Here is a 27,197-nt window from a genome sequence, read left to right as displayed (position 1 = left end):
TTTTCGGTTTATTTAGGCGTTTCTGGTGCACCTGATTATTATTGGTTGATACTTGTATTTCTTCTTTGTTTTTCTGGTGTTCCATACTTCAGCGGATTACAAGTAATTCAAAATAAAAGGAGACTTGAGATTGTTTCGAAGATTTTAGTTGCATTTTTTCTGCATTTTGTGGTAAAAACTATTTTCACAAAAATTCAAATTCGTTGTTTGTGAGGTGCAGTGCAAATGAGTGATTTTAGGCGGGTTTGTGGGTTTTGAGCTGGATAATTTTGGATTTGGTTAGCTCACTCAATCCAAAACCTTAGGACCAATTTGAAATTAGAAACACAAATCTAACACCAAAAAACAAAAATTTAATTTTCTGCTCGTTTTGGTTTTGAAGAAAATTTAATTTTAATTGGTTCCATAGTTTGGTTAGGTTTGATTTAATTTTAGATTTAAACAATTTTTTTGGTTTGGTTAGATTTTGAAAAACAATATAAAAATTTGATTCATTTCTTTTCATATAATTTAAAAGATTAATTGTTTAAATATTCTTTTTTAATTTTTTTATTCGAGTTTAATTCATTTGCTCCTTATTGAAATAAAATTTCAATTGCGTTATACTTTTAATAATTTCAAACAACTCTTAAAATTTCATAATCGATTAGTTTAATGAATAAAGGATCAATTAACCCCCTCAACTTGGCATGAAATATCAAATAGGCCCAAGTTCGTCAAATGAGGTAAAAAAACAAACCAATAACTCTAAAAATCGGTCAAAAACACCCTTATGACACAAAAAGAGAGTGAAATTGATAGTTTGACCTAATTAACCCTAATTATTAGAGTGTTTATCCCATGCATTGTTTGTGCCATGTCATAATTACAACAAGCCAATGGTGATTTGCGATAGGGAATCTTTCATTTATTACTTAATTTTTTTATTATGAATTTTTTCACATGGCTAACGCACCATTGGTTTGTTGCACGAATGACATGGCGCAACGGTTGCGTGCAATAATTTTTCTAATTATTATAGTTAATCTTAATTAACCTTATTTAAAATTATAATTGAATTGAAACTCTAATTAATAAAAAGTTAGGGACTTATTCTATCCTTTTTCCTCAATTAATCTATTTAAACCTAATTAAATAACCTATTCAAACTTAATTCAACTAATTAAACCCTAATTGCAAATCCATTTGCCTCACAATCAATAAACCAATACCACAAACCACCATTTCCACCACCATCAGTAATTTGGGTTTCAATTCTTCATGCTAGATGTTACAGGCATTTTAACTTGCATTACACTGATCTAACCTAATTTATCATTCTAAAAAAACGAACTTCAACCCAACTCACTGCCGCCGCCGTCGTCGTTTTCTCACAATTCTCAAATTTCCAAAACAATTGGAAAACAAATCTTAAAATTAATAAAAAAAGAAGGCTAAACCCATATTCGGATCCCTGCACTATTACTTTTTTTAAATTGGATCCCTACATTCAAAAAGAGTAAATTACACACATAACTAATTGAGTCTGTGGTTACTAAGTGAATGACACATCAGCTATAGCTAAAAAAATCAAACATAATTATAAGGACCATTTTTTACTTTTTTCCATTTAATACCTTATTTTCTGCTACATTAAACTGATGCCTTTCTTCTTCCCCATTTCTCTGGTTTTTATTTTCTTCTTACCTCAACCATCCATATCGTCATATCCCGCTGCCGGAGTTTGTCTCAATGCCGCCTCAAGCCGTTTTCATTGGTACCGCTCATCTGTTTGTTTCTGGTGGTGGTGGAAGCGGCTTAGACATGGATACTTTCAGCACCGAGGTTTACCCTACCCCAACTGAGTATGCTAGTCATATTCGTGTGTGATTGTTGGTTTTATTGGTTGATAGATTAGATCTAGAATTAAATTTGATTTTTTTTATCAAGCTATCCCAATTGAATTGAAAATCGCTTAATTTCTAAAATCGCTTCTGAACCACCGGCGTCGGCATTGAAATTGAATCTCGACATATTGCGTGACTTGAAAGAAGCCAACGATGCAAGAACCGGCGGAGATTTTGAATTCGGAGGCTCCTCCTCGCCGTTGGTGTATTAATTGCAGCTGGACTGGGTGACGATGCAAAAGCCGACGGAGGTTTCAAATTCAGCGGCTACACCTCACCGTTGGTGTATTCATTGTAGCTGAACTGGGTCATCTTTTCTTTATGGTTTTGTTATCGATTTGAAAATGGAGATTGATGATTCTTTATGGATTTGAAAATGGGGAAGGCGGAGGAGAGGAGATGAGGCTGTGAAGGTTTTTTTTTTGTAATTTATATATATTTTTTTAATTTATTTTTAGATGTAATTCCACGTAAGCAATTATATGGCATTTGTTTAATTTTTTAATGACATGTAAATTATATCTGTCAACAATTATAAACTGTTAGTGTTCAGTTAACTCGCACAGATAAAAGAACTCAATTTTAATGTTTCTAATAGTGTAGGGAATTTTTTTTACACTTTTTAGTGTAGTGAAAAAAAAAATGATAGTGCAGAGATCTAAATATGCGTTGGGCCAAAAAAGAACAATAACCTGCAACAATGGCAGCATTAGTCTTAGTCTCGTTCCTGCAAAAGTGGTGGGTTCGGTTCGTGGCGACGTTTGGGGCTGCAACGGCTTGTGGGTTCGGTTCGTGGCTGCTCGTTGCAACTGTGTGTGGTTGATGCGGCTAGAGAACTTCTGCCGTTCGTGACCGGCGACGAGAGAGAGGATAAGAGATGGGTGTTGCTGGTCGTCCCATGGTGGAGAAGCGGTGCTCTTTGATGCCAAAAATGAGGTGAGGTGGCTGGCAAGGTGAGGTGGGCGGCGGTGATAGATGTAGAAGACGAATAGGTTGGGAAAATTTGACTGAAAGATGAAAAAGGTGTAAAATAATCCTTCAGTTTTTATTTTAAAATTAATGTAATTTTTGAAGTTTTAAAATATTAGTATTGTAATTGAAATTGAAAATTCATTAAGTATTAATTTGAAGAATGGAATACAAATTAAGGATTATTTTAAACTTTTTTCCATTTAATTAGGGAGAGTGTGTTTCACACACGGAGGTAAGAGTGGGAGAGGGTGTATTTGCTCCGGTTTGGTGTAGTAGTGGGCTGAATTGATCTGATTTTATGATCTTGGACATATTTGATATTGAGAAAATGTCACCATATACCTCAAAATCTGAAAAATTTATGTTAGTGACTCAACATAATTTTTTAGCAACAATCCCTCTTTTTTAATTTTTCATTTTCAGCTCTATCTCTTTCATTCACAAATTATTAAATTATCCTTGTCTTATACTTACCACTATGTACTATATGCACATGATTCCCTCCTCCTCACTTTCCCTTCTCTTATACGTTAGCAGTGATAGAATTTAGAGGTTATAGATGGGTTTTGGTGGCCGGAGGTGCTGGTTTTACATGTGATAGTTGTTGCTACGACTATGGTGATTTCTGGTCTGCCCGAAGTGAGCGGCAGTGGTTGGTCGGCAAAATAAAGTCGAGGAATTAATCAATTCCATCACTAGAGAAATCCAACTAATATGATCCATCGCCGGAAAATAAACATGAACGGGACACCAGCGGTCGGAAAAATCAAGTCAATGAATAGCTTCACGGAATCAATCAATTTCATTCACTACCAACTGATATGATCCATGGCCGGAAAAATAAAACATGAACGAGACGCCGACAATGTAATCCTTAATAAGATCGTTCATCGATTTCAATAATTTGCCCAGAACGTTGAATTTCTGTGACATTTGTGGTGGATGTTGTTTATACTTTTGTTGACAACAATGATATGTTGATGATGAAGAAGATACAAAAGTTGTCAAAATTGAAAAAAAATGAAGGGGTGGGTGGGGAAGGAAGAGGAGATTGATTTGCCAGATGAATGGAGAATTACCAAGGAAGATAATGAGAAAATGGTAAAATTATAGCAAATTTATTTACAAGGAATAAACTTGCAGATGTATTGTTATTGAAGAGACTGAAATTTACCTATAATAAGAAGAGGCCGGTATGGAATATACAGGAATCGATGAAAACTGCACAAAATTGTCTATATTGGAGCAACTCGTTACTTGTCAGCACATGGAATAGATAATGATCACCAATTTTTAATTAAAACTTATGAAAAATTAAAAATGATGAAGGTAACAAGAGATTGATGATTTCATTTTTATATGATGAAATGCATCTGGATACTCATATATATGTTGAGCTTCTGTTTTTAGTTTTAGTAGTGGTGCTTAATGTTTAGATTTGTGAAAAATGTTGGTCGTCAGTGAATAGTCTATAAAACCAAAAATTGACCTGATATTAACCTAATGTGAACATATATTAACTATACTATTTTAATTCATTTTTTTTATAAAATTTGTCTTACTACTCTTTACAATCGTAACTGACATTTTATATAGATAAAATTTTGAGATTTAGTGTAACATACAAATTAAATATCTCTTTTAAGTGAAAAAAGTATTTGATTGTCTATAACCAAAAATCAACTTCATATGAACCTATATCAACTGAACCATCTTAATTCATTTTTTTTATAAAATTTATTTTACTACTCATTACGATCTTATTTGATATATTATATAGAGAGATCTTGAGATATAGTCTATTATAAAAATTGAATAACTATTTTTAAGTGAAATGTAATTAACATTCTATAAAACTGAAAATCAATCCGATATGAACTTATGTCAACTAATTAGTTTAATTCAATTTTTGATAAAATTTGTCACACTTCTCTTTACAATTTTAAATGAGATTATATATAAAGAAAATTTAAAGTTTAGTGTAATATACAAATTAAATATCTCTTTTAAGTGTATTGTATTTGATAGTCTATAAACCGAAAATCAACTTGAGGTGAACCTGATATGAACCTATATCAACTAAACTATCTTAATTCATTTTTTTTTATAAAATTTGTCTTAGTGCTCTTTACAATCTTAACTGACATTTTATATAGATAAAATCTTAAAATTTAATGTAATTTACAAATTGAATATCTCTTTTAAGTAAAATGTATTTGTTTATAAAACTAAAAATCAACCTTATGTGAACCTGATATAAACCTATATTAACTAAAGTATTTTAATTCATTTTTTTATTAAATTTGTTTTACAGCTCTTTATAATCTTATCTGTATTTTATATAAATAGAATTTTGAGATATATTCTATTATAAAAATTGAACATATATTTTTAAATGAAATGTAATTGATAGTCTATAAAACTGAAAAGTAACCTGATATGAACTGTATGTGAACCTGAAATAATACCACATACTGAATTTTTTGGTACAGTTCTTATGAACATATTTAGTTTGATTCTGACTTCTGATTTCATAATTTGCCTTCAAAAGAGTTTTTCCACATTTCAAGTCTACATATATCTACGGAACAAAGAGCAAAAATGAATTGGTAGTGACGTGAAATGTAAATGAAATTAATCTGACCTAATGAAATGTATGTGTAGAGATATAACAAGTGAGTTCATGCAAATGTAGCCATTACTAGAAGACCAATAATGGAAACTATATAAACCAGCAACACAAATAATCAAATATGCAGAAGCATTTTGGTCATCATTCTATTGCATAACAATAATCAATTGATTGAATGGATAATGTGATTTGTTTGCATATAATTGGATCAATAATTAATTTAGTAGAGCTTCAAATGGGATATATGTACCAAAAAACTCTTTACATACACAAACTTTAAAAAAATTGCAAACCTGAGATTGAATTTTGTATGTTTTAACACTTTTTCATTCAGGACTTTTATCAAACATATAATGAGCATAAATAAAAACACAAAATACCAAACAATTTGAAAGACTTAAGAACATATCAATTAAAACAAAAACAATTAAAATAGAACCAATGGGAGTTGGTCCAAGTGGTAAGCGGCTTGGTATCGCTTAAGCAAGGTCTCGAGTTCGAGTCCTTGTGAATGTAGAAAATTCCCACTGGAAGACTCCCCCACCATGCCAGGTGGGCGACACGGGTCGGATCCGGATTAGTCAGGGTGAAGCCTTGAAAACCGGATGGGCTTACAAAAAAACAATTAAAATAGAGCAATATTCATTCTCTGAAAAACTGAACCCGCCGTCAACATAGCCGGTGTAGCAGCTGCAGCCATTTCTATAGAATATAATACTGAAAAATGTGGGCAAATTTCTTTGAAAGAGATCTCGACGTTAAACTCTATTTTTATGCTAAACTCGGCGCGACCGCTGTCAGACCTCCGCCAAATTTCTTCTCCGCCGAACCGCTGCTAGACCTCCGCCAAACTTCTTCTCCGCCGACCGCTGCCGATCTACTTCTCTGTCAGACCGCTGTCAAACTACTTCTCCGCTGATCTGCTTCTCCGTCCGACCGTTGTCAGACTGCTTCTCCGCCAAACGGCTACCAAATTGCTTTGTCTATGTTACTTTAAGCATAAGGGGCATAAATGTCCAGTTTCATATTAAAATCAGTTTATGGGAGATTTGTGAAAAGAAAGTTTTTATTTTGGGAGATTGTTGCACATTAAATTTTCCTGAGGTAAAAACATTAATGAAACCCTGTTTTGAGTTATTTGTGTAAAAAACCCTTTGATATTTCGTTGTCCTAATCACTCAAAAACCCCTCACCTTTAAACTTTTTTTCAATTCCACCCCGGCGTTGAAAATTTGTCAATTTTACCCACTTTTGAATTTTCCGTTTTCAATTGTACCCCAATATTTTAATTTTTGTTATTTTTTTACTTAAATGATGAAATCATTCAATTAATTAAGTCTAAACATGAAATTAAATTCTTTTTTATTCAAAAAAGTACAAATAAGTCCTTTATTTTTAAAAACTAACTAAAAACCATAATCAAATTAACACTAATTTAAATTCTTAGTTAATTTAACTAAATTTAAATAAATTTTAAAAATATACAATCAATATATGCGAGACATGGAGAATGTTTTAAACAAATTTTCAAACACAAAAGACGTTAATTTAATTTTTCAGGGTACAATTAAAACACAAAAATGCAAAATAGGGTAAAATTGATAAATTTTCAACGTCAGAATATGATTGAAAAGGGGCTAAAAGTTCGGGGTTTTTTAAGACACTAGTTTCGCATTACGTGCTACGCACGTGGCTCGTTATGTGACTCGTAATAAATATTATACCTCAGTTTATTAATTTTTCAAATTATTACTATAATTATACCAATATATTTATATTATAATCAATGTTAAAGTAGTTATAGTTTTGTCGGATTATAAGATATTTTTATTAGTTGGATTAAAACTATTAATTATACCAATAAATAGTATATTAATAAATTTATTTTGATTATTTTACTGATAATCAACATCAAATTTGTTAGTAGTTAAGAGTTTTCTCATTAGATTAAGATAGTAATTATTATAGGGTTAGAGTTATAAAGCATGTAGGTTAAGTTTTTCTATTTAGCTAACTTTTTCCTTTCAATCGATTATTTGAAAAAAAAACCAGTCAGACTATAAATATTTTTCTAATCATAAATGTTTGCAAATCAATTTGTTCAAATCATATGTATAAACAACATATTGTATCATAAAATGATCAATTGTAAAAAAAAACATAATACAAGGTAATTAATTTAGTAATTGACTTATTCTCAAAAAAAAACTTAGTAATTGACTCTATTCTCAAAACAAAAAACTTAGTGATTTACTCTTTTTGTAATAGGAAATTAATAAATATCATGGTATAGTGGTAGATATAATAGACGATTCTACAAAATATGTGAGTATTTTAATTGAATCAAAAGTAGTTTAAGTTAGTTAATATTTAGATAAATTAATAATTATTTAATATGTTTCACACGTGGCTTGTAACGTGACTCGTCATGTTAATTTAATTTATTTATAATCAATATTAAATTAGTTATAGTTTTTATTAGAGATAAATATAATTTTATTAGTGCTATTAATTTTATTCTACTAATATTTAAAGTAGTATTAAGTGTAATATTATACTAAATTAAATGAATTATAATTATATTACTATATTTTAAATTATATTTTAAATTAAATTAGTTAGTGTTTTGTTGGATTAAAAAATATCTCATGAGAGTTGGATTAAATATATTATAATAATATCATTGTGTTTGATTCATAATTAATATTAAATTAGTTAGAGATTATTTGAAGGTTTTATTGAATTTATGAGTTGGATAAGGATTTTAATTTGATTTATTAATAATATTAATAGTTAAAATAACATTAAAAATATGACCAATTATCAAAAAAATATTAATAATATAAATTTAAAAATACATGCTTCTCTTCGTATTTTATATATAATATAGATATATAGAATAGACTTGATAGCTATTAATAATTTAAATAAAAGTTAGCCATATGTATTTTAAATGACCTTAAAATCATCAAGTGTTATGCCCTTATCTTTGTTCTGTTATTGCACCACATCTACTTTTTTCGAATTCAGAAGGTCTTTGCAGCACATAAAAAAGAACCAAACAAAACAAATTAATAAAAAAAAGCAATAAAACCAAATAAAAACAATAGATTACAAAACAAAACCTATAAATGAGAAGAAACATAAATTGGCACCCATTTTTTGCAAAGATTGTGAGGACACCGAGTTCTAAGAAATTATATTAAAGATATTAACATTTTATTAAACCAACAATGTAGCTAGTTTTTAATTAGGATTCCGTTCTATTATATTTAGGATTTTAATTCTAATTAGAACTCTAATTCTATTATATTTAGGATTTTTTTTATGAAGTATATTTAGGATTCTAATCATACTATATTTTTAGTAATAAATTAAATAAATAATTAGTTAATGACCATATAATCGTTATTTAGTAATATATTAAAAAGGACTATTTGGTAAATTTGCCTGTCCCCCCCCCCCATCCGTGCTTTTATATATAGTATAGATTAGGCCTATTTCGTGCCAAGTTGAGGGTTTTTTTTATCCTTTGTTCTTAGTTTAATGGTCGTAACTTTATAATTAAATAATCAATTACTAATAAATTTGAAAATAAAAATTTAGTAAATTCTTTTTTCTTCCTATCCATATTTATACACATAATATAGATCATTCCTAACACTTCAGTAGATTTTTAGATTAGACCAGAAAAATAAATAAAAAATATAAAGCTGAAATAAATAAAATGTTGAAATATTCCATGCACAGAGAGTTCAATGTAAATAGGAATAGTAAAGACGAGGTAGCGAGTAAAAGAGCAGCAATGATAGAAGCAGAATCGTATTGGTAAGAACCATGTGTCTCCATTCCGTCTTGACGTTGAAAAGTACTGCACCCCTGCACGAATTGCAATTCCAACAGTACTTTTTGTCATCTTCATCCAAGTGTTCATAATGATGCCAACGTAGACAATCATTTTTTGGAAAATATCTTATGCTGCCCTTCGCTCTCCAAATTGTTGCATTCTTGAATTCGTAAGGACAATAACTGGGTGGCTTACAGCAACCTGACTGCAAAATCAAAAATATAAAATACCCATAAATACATCTTCAACTTTGCATAATAACTCTAGTTAGTTGCATGCATTCCAACTGCTTTCAATGACATTAATATTTGCTTAAACAATTGATATAGAAGCTATAATAAAATATCTGAAAGTAGAAAGATGAAACCTGTAGTGGAGTAAGATTGGTATTGTAAAACTCGGACTCATTCAGATGATTGAATTGCTGCCCAAATCTGGTGCAAACTCCCGAATCTCGTACCGCCACTGGAATCATAAAAGACCTTGATGGATAACTTCCCAATTCGTTTGGAAAATCCTCAAGATCATACTCTTTATAGGCTCTTCCAGGAATTACCCTTCCTTCTCCCTTATGGGTGACCACCATTGCATAACCCATGACCAGGATGATCATAATCAGGATTTGAAGCATGGCCAGAGAAAACAAACTGCTTATCTTTGTTTTGCGACTAGGATAAAACCAGCACATCGTCTGCTTAAGGAGCCATGCAGCCAACGATAATAGCCCCAGGTCTACGAGGGGGTTCGCATGAAGAGCTCTTCGCCAAGAACTCACGCGCTGGCCAAAGTATAGCCATGAAAACGAAGCTGCTAATCCTAATAACAAACACGAGTGGTTGATGAAACTTAAAACCAACTTTCTACTCATATTATTGCTTGACATTATGAAGAATGACCAGGTAATGATCCGGTTGTTTGTGTGACAAACTTGGTTTGGTTTGTCAAAAAACAAAATCAACTATGGCCCTTTATATACGCATTGTCCTTCTCATGTCCTTTTCCTAAACCTAATGGGAATGGCAACCAATTGGTATCCTTATTGGAAAGGAATTAGTGTCATGTTCCATCTCCTACAACTGTATTAGATTTTTTGTTTGTTTTTTTAAATCAAGAATTATTAGAATTTGTTAAGCTGTAAGACTCTCAAATTTTAATAGCAATACTTACATGGAGTACACGGCCGGTTTGCTACTCATGATAAACCTAACCCAATCTATAACATATCTATAATCAGTCCTCTAATTTGAGTTATTTTGGTCCAATTCAGTTTGGTTTTCCTCACCATACTTGCGCCTAAAATAGATAAAATAAACACAACATTTTTCCGTCATACTTTTTGTGTTTTGCTATAATCACTGCAAGCGAAGTCAGGTGTATGGTAGTTTGTTAGTGATGCATATACAACTGTAGTACTTTAAGTTTGGCTTTTCTGTACCTTTATTTTTAACAAGGAAGTTTATATATATATACCTCAGTTCTAATGAGGACTTTTTAAAACTCAGTAAATTTTGGTGGTTAAATCTACTTTTTTTTTTAGTGTTGCATGATAATTATCGACAAGCAAATCAGAAAGAATATAATAGATTGAAGAGTTGTATGAAATAGATATTTTTATTAACAATCATTAGGAGTGAAACTGACTGACATCACCAACATATCAAAAGATAATCTTGTGTTTTGAAGTTGGTGACTCCCTATGATAGTTACATCATCATTAGTATCTAGGGATGAAAAAGCTAAACAATACACATCGTCTCCTCCTTTAACCATAATATGCTCGGGTGCGAGTTGAAGCTCTCTCTCTTCGCCTCCGAAGCATAAATGTACTTTTGGGATGTACTTTACGGGATTGCTCATTGAATAAAAACAGGTGTCCATAATACCTAATTTAATTATGTGCTTTTTGCCAGTCACACTCCTTTTGAATGAATCGCGGATCTCATTATACACATTCTTTGGAAAGCGTGTAATCCGCGTACCAGTATCCAAAATTACCCCGTATCTACCCGTACGGCCTCTTTTCCAATATTTAGTATTGACGGGGACCATTTTCCCGTTAATTTTGATGCCCCGGAACTCCACATAGTGTAAACCTAAGTGAGGTAGTGTCACAACAAATGTAGTGTTCTGGTTAAGGTCCGGGAAGTCATAGAGATATAGTGGGGCATTATTTGTCCTCTCTCTAATTATTCCATCGAAGTTGGACTGTGCAGCAATTAAACAAAAAGAATATTTGTGTGCTTCTATTTGGTCTGGGAAAGAGTATTTGTGATGGTGGAATCCCAAGATTCCATCATAAAAGCCCTCAAATAAACCTTCGTTTTTGTTGCCACATCCAAAGGCGATGCTCTTATTTAACATACCATTATCATTTGATATAAAGTCACGGGCTAAAGTGCCCGCGGTATAAGATTTATCTGCATAGCTTATAGAATATTGGCATTGATCATTTTTGCAGACATCTACAAAAGAGTACTTGGTTTTATCACACCAACCTGAAGAGCAGCTTATTGGTTTGTACGAGGTAGAAAGAGAGGGGTCGTAGGCAGAATTGTACCTTTGTGCAAAGCAAGGTTCGCACGGTGAGCACTGCCACCAAACAAGCGGCGATCCGTTGTCTAGCAACAGATTTACGTGTTGGGATCCAACATTCAATTGCACGAAGTATTCGCCAGTGCGGGGCACAACGTAAAGAGGTAGATTAACTTCAAAAGGCAATGGCATCCAGTCTTTCAGTTTTTGGTCATTTTGTAGCCGAAATCTTTCTAAAGATAAAGATTGCGAGTGATTATTAAAAAATTTCCCAATGTGAAATACTGGAAATGTAAGGATTTTGTTAGAAGCAAGAGTGGATCTGGAGTGTTTGAAAGAAGTGGAATTATTTGAGCCAGCTGAGAGGGTTGTGAAAATATAAAGGAACACAGGAAGTGCAAGTAGAAAGAGAGAAGCTGAGGCCATGTTTGAAAAAGCAATTCAGAATTAGAATGGTAAAGGTGGTGTATGTATGGCTGTTAGAAGAAGGATTATATAGATAGATTTTTGGGGTTTGCTGGTTAAGTTTAGATGAGTTCAACGATATTTTTACTAGGTGTAATTGTATGTGCTATGTTGGTATGGTTTAGGTTGGCGGTGTGTTCTTGATGATGCTGAAAATAAAATTTAGTTAATTTTTTGTTTTTGCAGAACATAAACAGGTTTGATGTTGTTGAGGTAGTGCATACATGTTGAATGTTAGAGTCTTTTGTTTTCTATTGATTTGGTGTTTTGGATTACATAGAGCTCTTTGTTTGTGTAATGTGCTTTTGTTCCAATCTGAAGACTAAGGGATCCTGATGCTAAGACTCCGTTAAACGAATTAACCCTTCGACCGAATAAGATTTTTTAACTGAAAACCGAACCGACCGAATAAGATTTTTTAACCGGAAACCGAACTGGCCGAATTAGATAGGAAAAAGAATTCAAACCCGAAACGCCCGAATTGATCGGTTAATTCGGTCGGTGCGGTCAATACCGACAAATTATGAGGAAAAATTCAAACAAATTCAAAATTTCGGTTAATTCGATCGGTTCGGTTAACTTAGATAATTTAAAATTCAAACCAAATAATCAAATTTATTTTTTTCTATAAAAGCTGAATTAACCATTTAAACAACATTTTTGTGTGACGAGTAGTTGTTAGGCTCGTTTGATTTGTGCGGGTACCGGTTCTTTTGTGTGACGAGTAGTTGTTAGGCTCGTTTTTTATTTTCTATCTAACATTTTTCATCTCAATTTTATCTATACTCGTCCATCCATGGCATTCTTCATGACCTGGCCAGTTCTTTTGTGTGACGAGTAGTTGTCAGGCTCGTTTTCTATTTTCTATCTAACATTTCTCATCTCAGTTTTATCTATACTCATCCATCCATCATGAATCACCCTATATGTCTACCTTTTTATAAATACTAGTTTCGCATAACGTGCTACGCACGTGGCTCGTAATTTGACTCGCCAATTATATATTAATTATATTTGTTATAATTATATCAATTTCTTTTATTTATAACTAATATAAAATTAGTTAGAATTTTGTTAAAAATAAGTAATATTTATTAATTAATTTATTTTAAAATTAATTGACTTTAATAATATTTATTTATAATTTATAATATCAACATATTTTACAAATACCTGATATCAAATTTGTTAGATTTTTTTTTGAATTATATAATATATTTATGATTATGACGATATTTATAATTTTCTGAAAATTCTACTTTCTTTTTCCATATAGAACTCAATTTCTTGTTTAAATAGAACTATATCTTAAATAATAAAATAAGTATATTTTATTTTTATTTTTCATTATAAATAATTATAAAATTTTTGAAGTATAATATCAATTATTTTCAGATAGAATTCAATTGATTATGTAAATAGAACTCTATATTTAATAAATAAATAAGTATATTTAAATTTTATCCTTAGCTATTTCTATTCAAATAACAGTTGATTTTACTTTATATATAGTATAATTAAATAAATAATCATATTTATAATTACTTAAATAAGTCATAATATCTTAAAACACCCGATCTTTTAACCCCTTTTCAATTCTACCCTGACGAAAACTGATCAATTTTACCCTATTTCGCATTTTCTCGTTTCAATTGTACCATAATTTTTTAAATTTTCATAATTTTTTTATTTAAATAATAAAATCATTTAATTAACTAAATTTAAAGATAATATAAATTATTTCCATTCAAAAAAGTACAAAAAAGTCTTATATTTTAAAAACTAACTAAAATCATAATCAAATTAAAACTAATTTAAATTCTTACTTAATTTAACTAAATCTAAATAAATTAAATAAACAATTAGTTAATGACCATAAAACCGCTATTTAGTAATATATTAGGAAGGGCTATTCGGTAAATTTGCCTGTCCCCCCCCCCCATCCGTGCTTTTATATATAGTATAGATTAGTTTCGCATTACTTACAACACACGTGGCTCGTAATGTAACTCGTCAATTTAATTATTAATTAAATTTATTATAATTATATTAATTTATTATATTTATAAGCAAAGTCAAATTAATCAGTAATGTATTAATTTTTTAAAATTAATTAATGTTAATAATATTTATTTTATTATAACGAAACCATAAAATACTTTTCACCCATACACACCCATTATATAAAGGGTATGAGTTATAAAAGGATAGTTATTTCTTAAATGGGTAGTAAATGGGTAAAAATCTTCCAACCCATTAAAATAAAGTAATAAAAGGGTTTGACATTGGTACTCACACTCTGCCCGTAATGATCAAATAGTTGAATGACAAATGTCAATTTAAGAGTATTTGAGTTTTTTTACAATTTAAATAAATTTTATATTTTAAAATCAATATTTAAAAATCGTAATTAACCAAAATATTTTTTTTCGGAAAATATTTTTTTTTCAAAAAATTATTTTTTTCAGATGCTTCAGAAAATACTTTTTTCCAAAAAATACTTTTTATTCAAAAAATATTCTTTTTTGAAAAATATTTGTTCTCGTAACATATTCTCTCTAAAATTTATTAATTCTCACAAGATGTACAATTAAAATGTAATATAATTTAAATTTTAAACAGTCAATTTTTAATATTATACATATGAAGTGGGTTAATGGGTGGGTTAGGAGCATACATGATTACAAGAATATGGACACCCACATAAAATTAAAACGGGTCATAAATGAACAGATTACCCATTTATAACCTATCTATTTAAACCAATTCATACCAATCCATTTGTCGCCTCTACAGAGGGCTGGTGCACCAAACTTACAGATCCGCGCATGATGCGCGGGTCATTAAGTAGTCTATTATTATTTGTTTTGTCTTTTTTATAAAATCAAAAAAAGACCAACCCAATTTCTATGGATTTCTGTGATTTTTTTTATTTGATTGCTTTTTTTAAGGTACCTTATCTTTTAAGGACCAACCAATTCAAAACATCATTATGATAAAATTTACCTATAATTTATTTTTTATATATATATAAATTTTTCAAATAAGAATAGTAATATTAATTTTAATTCTAAAATATATTAAATTTTTAAAATGTAGAATGTAAATATATAAAAATGATACAATTTTAAAAAATTTAATTTTATAAATTATTTATTAGATATCACATTGATAGACAGGTCTAATTTATAAATAATATATATCACATAAAAATTATGTATCAGAGATGTATGTATCACGAATATTTAAAAAAAATATGTATCACGAATATTTAAAAAAATTTATAAAAAAGATAACAAAATAAATGCATATGCGGTTAACAAGCACACATTTAATAATAGAAAAGGGATATCAATATACAAATAATTATAAAAACAATTATGTCACAAATGTATCTGATGAATATATAATGTATCGAAAATTATGATGACTAATCTACATCCATATCTATACTATATATAAAAGTCTGGATGGAGGGAGGGGACAGACAAATTTATGATAATATCCTTTTCACTTTATAAAATTTAATTATTAAGTAAAAACTATTAAAATAATTATTAGAGCTAGAGTATTAATTAAAATAGACTACTATATCAAGATAAGTTAGAGTACTAACTAAAATAAACTATTATGTTAAGATAATTATCTAAAATACTACTTTAACTATCTAATAAAACTATTCTAATTATTATTTAATCATATAGAATTCAAAATAAGATAAACTATCCTGATAAATTACTATTTTAATTATTATTTTATATTTTCTATTAAAATATAATATAATTAAAAAAATTTGGATATTAACTCAACATAACAAGATATACTATTACAAACTACTATTTCATATTATGTTTGATAATTTGAAGAGTCACAAACACGTAAAGCAAAATTAGTATATATATATAGTAGAATAGTGGATTACGATGTTATAATTAGACCATAAAGAAAAATAAATAAAAAATAAAAAGCTGAAATAAATAAAATGTTGAAATATTACATGCACAGAGAGTTCAATGTAAATAGGAATAGTAAAGACGAGGTAGTGAATAAAAGAGCAGCAATGATAGAAGCAGAATTGTATTGGTAAGAACCATGTGTCTCCATTCCGTCTTGACGTTGAAAAGTACTGCACCCCTGCACGAATTGCAATTCCAACAGTACCTTTTGTGATCTTCCAAGTATTCAAAATGAAACCAACGTAGACAATCATTTTGTTGAAAATATTTTCTGGTGCCCTTCGCTCTCCAAATTGTTGCATTCTTGAATTCGTAAGGACAATAGCTGGGTGGCTTACAGCAACCTGACTGCGAAATCAAAAATATAAAATACCCATAAATACATCTTTAATTATGCATAATAACTCTAGTTAGTTGCATGCATTCCAACTGCTTTCAATGACATTAATATTTGCTTAAACAATTGATATAGAAGCTACAATAAAATATCTGAAAGTAGAAAGATGAAACCTGTAGTGGAGTAAGATTGGTATTGTAAAACTCGGACTCATTCAGATGATTGAATTGCTGCCCAAATCTGGTGCAAATTCCCGAATCTCGTACCGCCACTGGAATCATAAAAGACCTTGATGGAGAATAACTTCCCAATTCGTTTGAAAAATCCTCAGGATCATACTCTTTGTAGGCTCTTCCAGGAATTACCCTTCCTTCTCCCTTATGGGTGACCACCATTGCATAACCCATGACCAGGATGATCATAATCAGGATTTGAAGCATGGCCAGAGAAAACAAATTGCTTATCTTTGTTTTGCGACTAGGATAAAACCAGCACATCGTCATCTTAAGGAGCCATACAGCCAACGATAATAGCCCCAGGTCTACGAGGGGGTTCGGATGAAGAGCTCTTCGCCAAGAACTCACGCGCTGGCCAAAGTATAGCCATGAAAACGAAGCTGCTAATCCTAATAACAAACACGAGTGGTTTATGAAACTTAAAACCAACTTTCTACTCATATTATTGCTTGACATTATGAACAAATCAATTAGTTACGTAATAATTTTTCTAACATAAACACTTGGTTTGGTTTATCAAAAAACAAAATCAACTATGACCCTTTATATATGCATTGCTGTTCCCATATCCTTTTCCTAAACCTAATGGGAATGATTACATCAACGAGCCAATCAAATTGCTATATAGGTATCCTTATTGGAAATTAAGTATTGTTATGTTCCATCTCCTACAACTGTGGATATTATTGGGTTGATTATTAGATTTTTGTTTTTTAAAATCAAGAATTATTAGAATTTGTTAAGCTGTAAAACTCTCATATTTTAATAGCAATACTTACATGGAGTACACGGCCGGTTTATTACTCATGATAAACCTAACCCAATCTAAAACATATCTATAATCAGTCCTCTTTTAAGTTATTTTGATCCAATTCAATTTGGTTTTCCTCACCCTACTTGCGCCTAAAATAGATAAAATAAACACAACATTTTTCCGTCATAGTTTTTGTGTTTTGCTATAATCACTGCAAGTGAAGTCAGGTGTATGGTAGTTTGTTAGTGATGCATGATCAATATGCCTTTTCAAATGAAGATCCAGCCGATTGATTCAGTCACACGGCAGGCAACCAATTTGAATCAAACGACAAGTTTTGCTCCGTAACGTAGCACGTAATCAAGTTAGTCGATGAAAGAAATGAAGTTTCTTGGACATCTTTAATTTCCGAGTTCATGAAATATGGATTTAGTTTCGAAAGCTGCTTTTTGTAATTCTTTGAGCTCGTGAATGAGTTTGTTTCTTATGTATTCTTTGCTTAGAGCTTAGACCGTGAAATTGAAAAAGAAGATGTAAATACTACTGTACTGCTTTAAGTTTGGCTTTTGTACCTTTATTTTTAACAAGCAACTTTATATATATACCTCAGTTTTAATGAAACTCAGTAAATTTTGGTGGTTAAATGTTACTTTTTCTTTTTAGTGTTGCATGTAATTAATTATCTCCAAAATAAGCAAATCAGAAAGAATATAATAGATTTGAAGAGTTGTATGAAATAGAGATTTTTCTATTAACAATCAATCGTATGGAGCCAGCAACATATCAAAACATAATCATGATAATTACATTAGTATCTATGTATGTAAAACCAAAACATAATATAGATACAATGGGGCATTATCTGGCCTCTTTTTAATTATTCCATCAAATTTGGACTGTGCAACAACGAAACAAAAATCTCTATCTCATACAAAAATAATCTGAATCTCATACAAAAATCTGAATCCCAAGATTACATCATAATAGCCCTAGAGGTACAGCTTGCGATCCAACTTTCATATCAACTATGTATTCGCTAGTGGGGTATACAGCAAGAGACATGTTGACTTGAAAAGGCTCTGGCATCCAAAAACTTTCGTATCTTTGTTTTGTTAGCCGAATTCTGGCTAACAATAAAGACTCCGAATCATTCATCAATTTCCCAATATGTTACATGGGAAATTTAAGGATTTTATTATTGGAATTGAAAGCAGATGAAATGGTTATGGAAAGAGAAAAAAACACAAAAAGTTTTATGATAAAAAAAAGAAGCAACAGCCATGCTTTGAAAAACAAGCTCTTAGAATCAATTTAGTAATAGCTCTTACAATTAGAATATTAAGGGTGGTGTATTCCGCATATTTACACGGAATCAAATTAATTATTTATTTAAATAATAGATTTATTAAAATATATTTTTAAAAAAAAAAACAAAATACGCAGACTAATAAAATAAAAATCTCTTTCGATTTTAATAATAGATTATTTGAAAATACTGATAATCTCTAATATTAATACTATTTTAATAATAACTTTTATATTAGGTAAAAATAAAATAATATATAATATTAAAATCATAAAAATTAAATCAATATGTTTTATAACATGTGAATTTGTCAAAATTTTAGATTAATTTTATTTTTTAAAAATTAGTATTCAATAAATAAATAATTTGTAGAAATTAGAGGTTAATATATATTAAACATTATAAAATGCAGAAAGTAGAAGTTAAGTTAAATTAAAACACTATAATATGTAAAAATTAGAAGCTAATATAAATTAGAACACTCATTAAAATCAATATAATTTAAATGAATAATTTAAAAAAAGTGAAAATTGATGAGAGGCCTCGGATCCTCTCAATTATAGATTGTAAGAGTAGATGGTAAGAAAATAAGAGATATTTATACCAAGCTGATTTAATTTGTGTGACTGATAGCATTTCTTTTTCATTTTCTATCTAATTTTTATCATCTCAATTTTATTTTCTATCTAACTTTTACCATCTCAATTTCATTTTCTATCTAACTTTTACCATCTCGATTTCATGTATATCCATCCATCCATCCTCAGTCACTTTATACGTCTCTTATTTTATTAACACTTAAGTTTTTAATTGATGAGTTTGTATTTGTTTAGTGATATAAAATTATAGGGATTTTTAAACAAACTAGTTTCGCATTACGTGATATGCACGTGGCCCGTGATGTGGCTCACCAATGTATATATTGATAAATTTATTATAATTGTATTAATTTTTGTTTATCTATAATCAATATCAAATTAGTTAGAATTTTTGTAAAATAGTATAATATATCAAGTTATTAAAATTTAAAATTAATTACCGTAAAAAATATTTATTTATTAATTATTATATTAATTAGATCTATTACTATTGAAATATATACGCTTGTGTGTGTATGTGTGTAAATATATAATATTAAATTAATAATGATATCTTACTTAATATTTCATTTAATAATTTTAATAATTTAGTATTTTAACTAATAATTAAATTAAAATTATGTATTATATTATAAAGTAAAAAAAATAGCTGAACTTTTATTGTTTTGGAAAAAATTAAGTTAGACGCCAACAACCTACATTGAAGCTAGTAATATAACTTATTAATGGTCTACCATGCAAGTGAAATGGACATGTACTATTAGAAAAAACATGGAACAACCCAAATTAAACATTTTAATAATACCAAATTATATTTAATTAGCAAAATATTAAAAAATAAATTAATTTTTTTTGTTTAGTTTTGGTTTTTATCCTAATCCGCCCGTTTAAATGTTACATTAACTAATATTTTGGATAATTTTTATTCTGATTCCTAGTCAATTGGATACGTTAGCTACTTTTTTTCATACTGAATTTATTCTCTTTTTGATTTTATAATAACCATAATTAAATAACTAACTAAACTTAACAATTATATTTATAAAAATAATACGATATAAATTAAAATAATAATATATTTACTAATGCAGTATCTTGATTTTGTAGTTCAATTAAACTAAAAATTTGATATTCCTACTAATTTGAAGACTATTTAGCTATTTTTTCCATACTAAATTAGCAATGTTCCGCCAAAGACTAAATTATTGATAATTTAGCTATCTATCCTAATTAGAACTTTAATTATAATATATATTTAGTGATTAATTAAATTACTAATTAATTAATGACTATAAAACCTTTATTTATTAATAATTCAAAAGGATTATTCGGTAAATTTGCCTGTCCTCCTCCCATCTGTGCTTTTATATATAGTAATAGTTTTTTGCCACGTGCTACACACGTGAGCGGTATTTATATGACCTGGTATATATAAACTTATTTAATATATATAATAAATTTGTAATTTTTTTATTTTTATCTGAGTATTATCTTTTTATGTTATTTAACTTAAATATAATTTAAATTATTAAATCTAATACTTTAGTTTTAAATAAATTATATTTATTTCAATTAAAATCGTACCCGTAAATAATAGTTATATGACCCGTTATCTATAATAAATATTAATTAAATTATTAAATATAATATGTCAAATTGATTTGAAAACTCCATAAACATAAAAGGTATAGAGTGGTTCTCGCTATAACAATATTATAATTTTTTTTTGAGATTCAGAACAAATATCTAATTAATAGAAAAAAATTAACACAATATGGAATCTTGAACATGGTTTCACTTCATATCAAATATACACACAATAAAAATTAAACTAATTATCAATCAGATCAAACTAAAACTTTTAAACCGTAAAATAATTAATGAATCCATGTACACAAAAATAATAAAAATACATGTTAATGATAATTTAAATTGTTCAGTTAATAATTTAAAAAAAAAAACAAAATTAAAGTACTCAAATTTGACTAATTAAGTATTAACTTTTTTTTAAAAAAAAATCAAGACTTTCAACTTCAGTAATAATTAAATAGATTAAATTAGTACATATAATAACAAAATTCTTAACCATTAAAATAATTATTCCATGAGAGTAAATAGAGTTAATTTTTCGTGTTTACCTCTTTTTTGACTTTCAATTCCTCATTTGCATCATTGCATGCCTTCAAAATAAGATATTTTATTATTAAAAATAAAGGAGATGAATAATGAATCATACTCATCTAATTTAATATTCACGTGATAGATGTTTAGATTACCCGTTATATATATTAATATAAATTCACCCTAAAATAAATAAATTTGAATTAATAAAATTATAATATATAAAAGCATAGCATCAAAACATATATATATATATATTTGTCAAAGAAATAAATATTTTTGTGATGACTCATTATTTATATTAAATATTATTATTAAAAAATTAATTGGAACTAAAATTGTAGTATATGATTAAATATACTAAATATGATATTTTACTTTTTCATAAACTATTTTAAATTGTTTTTATTTAAATTAAAATTATAATACTTGAGTGGTATTTTTTTTATAGTAATTAAATTCTAATTGGCCCTATTTCCTTTGTGCTGTTTTCTATGATTCCCATAGTACTTTAACTCTTTAACTTTTATTAACACTTTTAATAGTACTATTGAACTTCTAATTAGCCCCATCTCTTTTATGTCGTTTTCCATGATTTTTTGATAATAATTTAACTCTTAATTAACTTTTATCAGCTCTACACTTTTAATAGCAATATATTGATTATTAAATTTGATTGGTTGTTTTTGAATTTTATATTAGCATATAGTATATTGATTTATTGTTATATTGCCATAATAAAGAAGATTCACATAAGTTAAACAAAATTCATGGTGGACCTATGAAGCAATTTTAGGTATTAAATCTAACAACGGAACAAGGGACAACTATGACATAAAAAAATTAAAAATAGAAAATCAATAAAAAGAATCAAAATTGATGCATAAAATTGAAAATTTAAAAGAAATTAAGAGAAACCACATACATAATAGCTACTTGCTTAACCCCGTCAGGGAAGAAAATCTCCATACCAAATTTTTGATCCCCAATTCATTAAAAAAAAAAAAATTGATCCAATTGAGAAACAGACCCTGCAATATATAAAAACTGATCGATAAACACGGTATTTAGTGTTCAACTTTACCAAAGGCACCGTTTGGCAAACAATGTTTAGTTGCAACCTGCCGCTGGAAATACACAACAATTTGTTTCTAAATTTTGCTTTAAGTCCACACATGAACACATATTTTTTAGACAGTAAAATTTTATTCAGAAGTGGCTAGTATTGACGAAATCTAAAAGAACAGCATATACATATTTCTATACCTTGTCTAAGTCTAACTTGTCCTGAAATGCCTTGTACACAAATACATGCAAGTTCCAAAAAATTTGATTAATGGCATTAATAGCTGAAAGTTTGTTAGAAGACCTAACACTCTTATGTATGCATATGCACATCTATTGCCTTTTGACCTGCGAAAGATCTCGCAAATTATTCCAAATGACTGATGGATATCAAAATTTATTGCCCCCGGGTTGCTACAAAAAATATGAGGAACAAGAACAGTTTCGAAGACACCGTGTCTTGCCGATTGGAAAAATGCAACCGGAGAAGTCATGATATTGCTATTGACATTGTGGCCTTTACAATCTTTTATTATCTTTGCTTCTGTGAAATAGCATTAAAGTCGTATAATTTAACTGGATGCACATCATTCAGCTGTGTCATTGTGCTCAGGAGCCAGAGAATCACTGATGGAAGATGATCCGTTTGTTACTGGCAAGTAAGACCATGCTAAAGAAGCAGTGCCTAGGGTTAGCACTGCAGCAATTGAGCCCCAAACCCATCTCTGCCTTATTTTCCTCACCTGCCTGTTACGCCGACCCATCTCTAAATGAACAAAAAGCACAAGAGTTAACGCACAGAACTACCGATATACAATATATCAGCGCAACAAAAAATACAGGCACATTTGCAAATCATCAATATCCATACATATTTGTTAAAACTCCCAACACCGAAAATTTTCCTTCTGTAAATGACACTAAAACCAGTTTTTAGGCAATGCAGCCAACAAAGTATAAAGCAGTATCAGACTAATTAAAGTAAAAAAAATTAAGGTAATTATGTTTGTGATACAAAATTAAATAGAACTTGTAAAGCTTTCCAAACAAAACAATGATGTGAAAATCTACTTCCCTACTTTCACAACAAAATTATCACCTACAATTGGCATGAGCCGCCACTCATGCAGGGTCAACCCCATTTATATGTAGGAGTAGGATTCACCAGATGAGAATTGGTGTAGACGTGTATTTTTTATTAATTAAACAAATTTGAGATTACTCTTTAGTTCAGATTTGTATTATATGTGAACGCACACATAAACCTCATCCATCACTTAACTCTTTAAGGTCTTACTATCATTTTAAGTGCTCCTGTCTCTCAAGAGAATTTAACTAGTTTAGCCTACTTTTTTCACGTTAATCGTTGTTACCCGCCCGTTCTCTTAACCTATTTACATTAAAATTAGATTCAATCTAGCAAGAGGCGTTCCCACCAATAACACTTATTTAAAAGCTTGTTAAAATTCTTGCAAATGTCAATAGCATCTCAAAAGGTATAAATGATGATAAATCAAACAAGAGAAACAAAATAAACAACAACAATGGCTTTTCTGGAAACCATAGATGAGCAAAACAAACCAAACAGCAAATTCAGAAATCTCACCTACTGCTTCTTGGTTCCTCTGAGACATTTCTCGATTCATAGCCTCATAATAATGAAGCCGGTCCCAAAGTCGAGCTATCTCAAAGTTCTTAGCCTCAATTTCAGCTTCCTTCTCTATCTCCGCCTCAGCCTTAGCTAATCCCCTACCTATAGAGTTTGAAACAAACCGAGCAAGATAAACCTGTCGACATAGTTCTTCTGCAGGATCAGCACCCAAAGAGTGCTCTTTCTCTGTAACAGTAAATGGAAATGCAGGAAGAGTCAATCCTACAAGGGCTAATTGTTCCCTCATCTTCTGCCACTGATTTTGCGCATTATTCAGGGTTTCCTCTGCTTGCCTCCGCTTCTCTATTTCCATAAAAAAATTTAATCTCATTTCACGCAATTCTGCTTCAATGTCACGAAAAGATGACTGCAACCCGCTCTCAGAAGAAAGCTCTATATAAGTGAAAATTAAGGGGGGAAATCAGCTTGCCTATAATGCTACGAATCAATAACAAGTATTATTACACTACTAAAAATGATAACACATAATAAGTCGTGAAACTCAACAGCAGGTGTATATGCAGAGCCAATATGCAGCACTGTCGGATAGTATCGAGAGGACATATCAGTTCTTTAATAAAAATGAGAAACTGTAAATGAATGTAGCAATGCCAAAAGCAACATATAACACCAGGATGTGGAAGTAAACTAGAAGAATTAGGCATGCTACACCAACTTTTGCAGGAATTAAATTTCCAAAAAAACAAATAAGAACAAAAATATAAAATGATATAATGGCAATAAACCCAAGTACCTTCCCAAGCATCATAAAACTCTCCCACTGGTGTAATTGTAGCAAGCTTCACAGAACTTTCGAAAGCAGAGTTCTCCTCAATATCAGTGTTGCTAGTGTAACTCATTGATTCCTGTGGGTCAAAGAAATCCTCAGACTCACCATCTCTGTCTGAATTCAAGGCTGTAAGGTTGGACACATCCTTTTCAACCGTGAAGTCATTCTTCATAAATCTGATTTTAGATTCACCATTACTGCTTCCTATTTGACTGCCATGAAGACCATTCATTTGCTTCTCACTAGAGGCCTCAAAAGCACCATTTGGAATCTCAAGCTTTCCATGACTGTCCTGCACACCATTTGATCGCATCTCCTCAACAGAATCAGAATTGGCAAAAGTAACACAGTGATCTTTTGTCGAATAAACAACCTTGTTTTGTCCATTCCCATTGATCTTTTCTTCGTCCAAGTTCTTCCTTGGAGAATCCACATCGTCCTCAGAAAAGCTCTTTAAGAGACGTGGCCCGCGTCGCTTGTGGTTAATAATGTACGGTGAAGGTGGAAATGAACATGGCGAATCAGGTAGTGGCGTTGCTTCTGGAGTGGCATAGAGAGCTGGCGAAACTTGAAGACGATTGACTTCCCTCTCTGTGCTTGCTATACTGTTTCTCCTCTGGATGTTTGAGTCAGGTGCAGGCCTTGTTTTCGGAAGGCGCTCTGGTTTCGACACAAAATTCGAACCACGAACAGAAGTGTCGACAGATTTAGAAATTCCAGGTTCTAACAGCCAGTCTAAAGCTATAGCAGTAAACGTTGGCATTGCTCTGCATTGTCAATCAATAAGCAAATACTTTAATTAAGTAACTATAGCACATCAACCTGAAATTCAAGCTAAAAATCAGACACTGCCAAAGGATTGCAAATTTGCAACAAAACAATTCAAATTTAAACTAAAATGATAAAAACAATAAAATATAAATCATATCCCTGCACGTCAGATATACAATCAAAAGAAAATATTTCATTGAATTCTAAGCTATATTTCTCATAGACAAACTAAGTAAAACCCTAAGAAATTATAATCAGTAAAAATAGCCATTTCAACCTAAAAAAAAAAATCTTTCCTGGATTATATTGTTCCAGACTATGATAAAAATAAAATAAAATAGCAAAAAAAAAATTACCTTGATTTGGGAGTAATTAATAGCAGGGGAGAGAAACCCTAGGTACCAGAGACAGACAGAGAATCAAAAGGTAAAAATGAAAGGAGAAGAGTAAAATAGCATCATGATGAGGCTGTTTTTATTTGAATTTGCGTTGGATTGGATTGGATTGGAGTTCACGACTCGATATCTTCTGTGACCTGACCTTGAAGAACAAGGCAGATAAAAAAATTAAAATCAAACAAATTAAAATAAAATTAAGAGATAGAGAGAGAAAGGCCGTTGAAGAGTTGCGTTTGGTTCAAGTTCAACCTAAGCTTTTTTTTGTTCTGGTTTGTTCGATTAAAGCAGCGACCGCCTGATATTTGAATCTTTTGAGTCGCTATTATAAAGTCAAATAAAAATGACCTTTAGGTGTAAAACATAACAATAAATATCATGAAAATATTAGACACGTTCCTTGCTCAACTTCTGTTTTTTTTTTTTTTAAGAAATTAAATTTACGATCTTAACATCATTTTCCGCTGAACGCTTATACTAAAAAAAATTATAAATAAAAGAAGCATTAAAATACAGTACATCTTTTTGACTGTTTTTATTTAAAATAGTTCATTTTTTAATTTTAATTATAGTTAAAGTTATTTATTTCAATTCAATTTTTTTATTATTTTAAATTCAATTTTTTTGATAATAGATAGACAAATTGTAGCAATATAAAAAACAAACATAAACTCTTTTTCACTCCATTTGAACAGACAATTAAAATTAAAAATTGAGAAAAAAAATTAAAATTAGCGCCTAAAATTTTATATAAAAAAATGAAATATTTTTAGGTGATTTAAAAAATAAAACTATAATTTTAGTAACTCGCAAGGGAAAAATACAGGTGTTAAAAGCATAAAATAATTTTCTTTCATAAAATAGAGTTTTTGAAGAAAGAAA

The 27,197-nt window shown here is 29.7% G+C and overlaps 4 protein-coding genes across 5 annotated transcripts; all 4 read right to left on the bottom strand.

The window, feature by feature from the left end:
• Positions 1-9,185: 9,185 nt before the first annotated feature.
• LOC130014553 (tetraspanin-11-like) lies at positions 9,186-10,766 on the bottom strand. Its single transcript, XM_050370815.2, has 2 exons — positions 9,705-10,766; positions 9,186-9,542 (listed from the first exon to the last, which is right to left on the bottom strand). Exons 1-2 carry the CDS (start codon positions 10,218-10,220, stop codon positions 9,246-9,248), a joined length of 813 nt encoding a protein of 270 aa, XP_050226772.1. The 5' UTR covers positions 10,221-10,766; the 3' UTR covers positions 9,186-9,245.
• Positions 10,767-10,929: 163 nt separating this feature from the next.
• Positions 10,930-12,683, bottom strand: LOC126676584 (protein ASPARTIC PROTEASE IN GUARD CELL 1-like). Its single transcript, XM_050370812.2, has one exon. The coding sequence runs from the start codon at positions 12,293-12,295 to the stop codon at positions 10,952-10,954; it is 1,344 nt and encodes a 447-aa protein (XP_050226769.1). The 5' UTR covers positions 12,296-12,683; the 3' UTR covers positions 10,930-10,951.
• A 3,601-nt stretch (positions 12,684-16,284) lies between these two features.
• Positions 16,285-18,158, bottom strand: LOC126676585 (tetraspanin-11-like). The gene is made up of 2 exons (XM_050370816.2): positions 16,801-18,158; positions 16,285-16,638 (listed from the first exon to the last, which is right to left on the bottom strand). Exons 1-2 carry the CDS (start codon positions 17,317-17,319, stop codon positions 16,345-16,347), a joined length of 813 nt encoding a protein of 270 aa, XP_050226773.1. The 5' UTR covers positions 17,320-18,158; the 3' UTR covers positions 16,285-16,344.
• A 4,797-nt stretch (positions 18,159-22,955) lies between these two features.
• On the bottom strand, positions 22,956-26,596 carry LOC126678162 (uncharacterized). Of its 2 annotated transcripts, none has more exons than XM_050373053.2 (4): positions 26,277-26,596; positions 25,114-25,916; positions 24,315-24,662; positions 22,956-23,474 (listed from the first exon to the last, which is right to left on the bottom strand). In XM_050373053.2, exons 2-4 carry the CDS (start codon positions 25,910-25,912, stop codon positions 23,296-23,298), a joined length of 1,326 nt encoding a protein of 441 aa, XP_050229010.1. In that variant the 5' UTR covers positions 25,913-25,916; positions 26,277-26,596; the 3' UTR covers positions 22,956-23,295. The 2 variants fall into 2 exon arrangements, with proteins under 2 accessions (XP_050229010.1, XP_050229009.1); XM_050373052.2 differs by having other exon boundaries at positions 24,315-24,752; positions 26,277-26,595.
• Positions 26,597-27,197: the final 601 nt, after the last annotated feature.

The sequence above is a fragment of the Mercurialis annua genome, linkage group LG4, assembly GCF_937616625.2.
Source record: "Mercurialis annua linkage group LG4, ddMerAnnu1.2, whole genome shotgun sequence".
Classification (NCBI taxonomy): domain Eukaryota; kingdom Viridiplantae; phylum Streptophyta; class Magnoliopsida; order Malpighiales; family Euphorbiaceae; genus Mercurialis; species Mercurialis annua.
This window is presented reverse-complemented; position numbering and strand designations above follow the sequence as displayed.

Coding starts and splice junctions, on each gene's coding strand:
- LOC126678162 (XM_050373052.2), bottom strand. CDS start 25,912: ATGCCAACGTTTACTGCTATAGCTTTAGACTGGCTGTTAGAACCTGGA. Junction 24,753..25,113: donor GTTTTATGATGCTTGGGAAG/GTACTTGGGTTT, acceptor TCACTTATATAG/AGCTTTCTTCTGAGAGCGGG. Junction 23,475..24,314: donor GAGGAACCAAGAAGCAGTAG/GTGAGATTTCTG, acceptor TTGTTCATTTAG/AGATGGGTCGGCGTAACAGG.
- LOC130014553 (XM_050370815.2), bottom strand. CDS start 10,220: ATGTCAAGCAATAATATGAGTAGAAAGTTGGTTTTAAGTTTCATCAAC. Junction 9,543..9,704: donor CCAATCTTACTCCACTACAG/GTTTCATCTTTC, acceptor TTGATTTTGCAG/TCAGGTTGCTGTAAGCCACC.
- LOC126676585 (XM_050370816.2), bottom strand. CDS start 17,319: ATGTCAAGCAATAATATGAGTAGAAAGTTGGTTTTAAGTTTCATAAAC. Junction 16,639..16,800: donor CCAATCTTACTCCACTACAG/GTTTCATCTTTC, acceptor TTGATTTCGCAG/TCAGGTTGCTGTAAGCCACC.
- LOC126676584 (XM_050370812.2), bottom strand. CDS start 12,295: ATGGCCTCAGCTTCTCTCTTTCTACTTGCACTTCCTGTGTTCCTTTAT.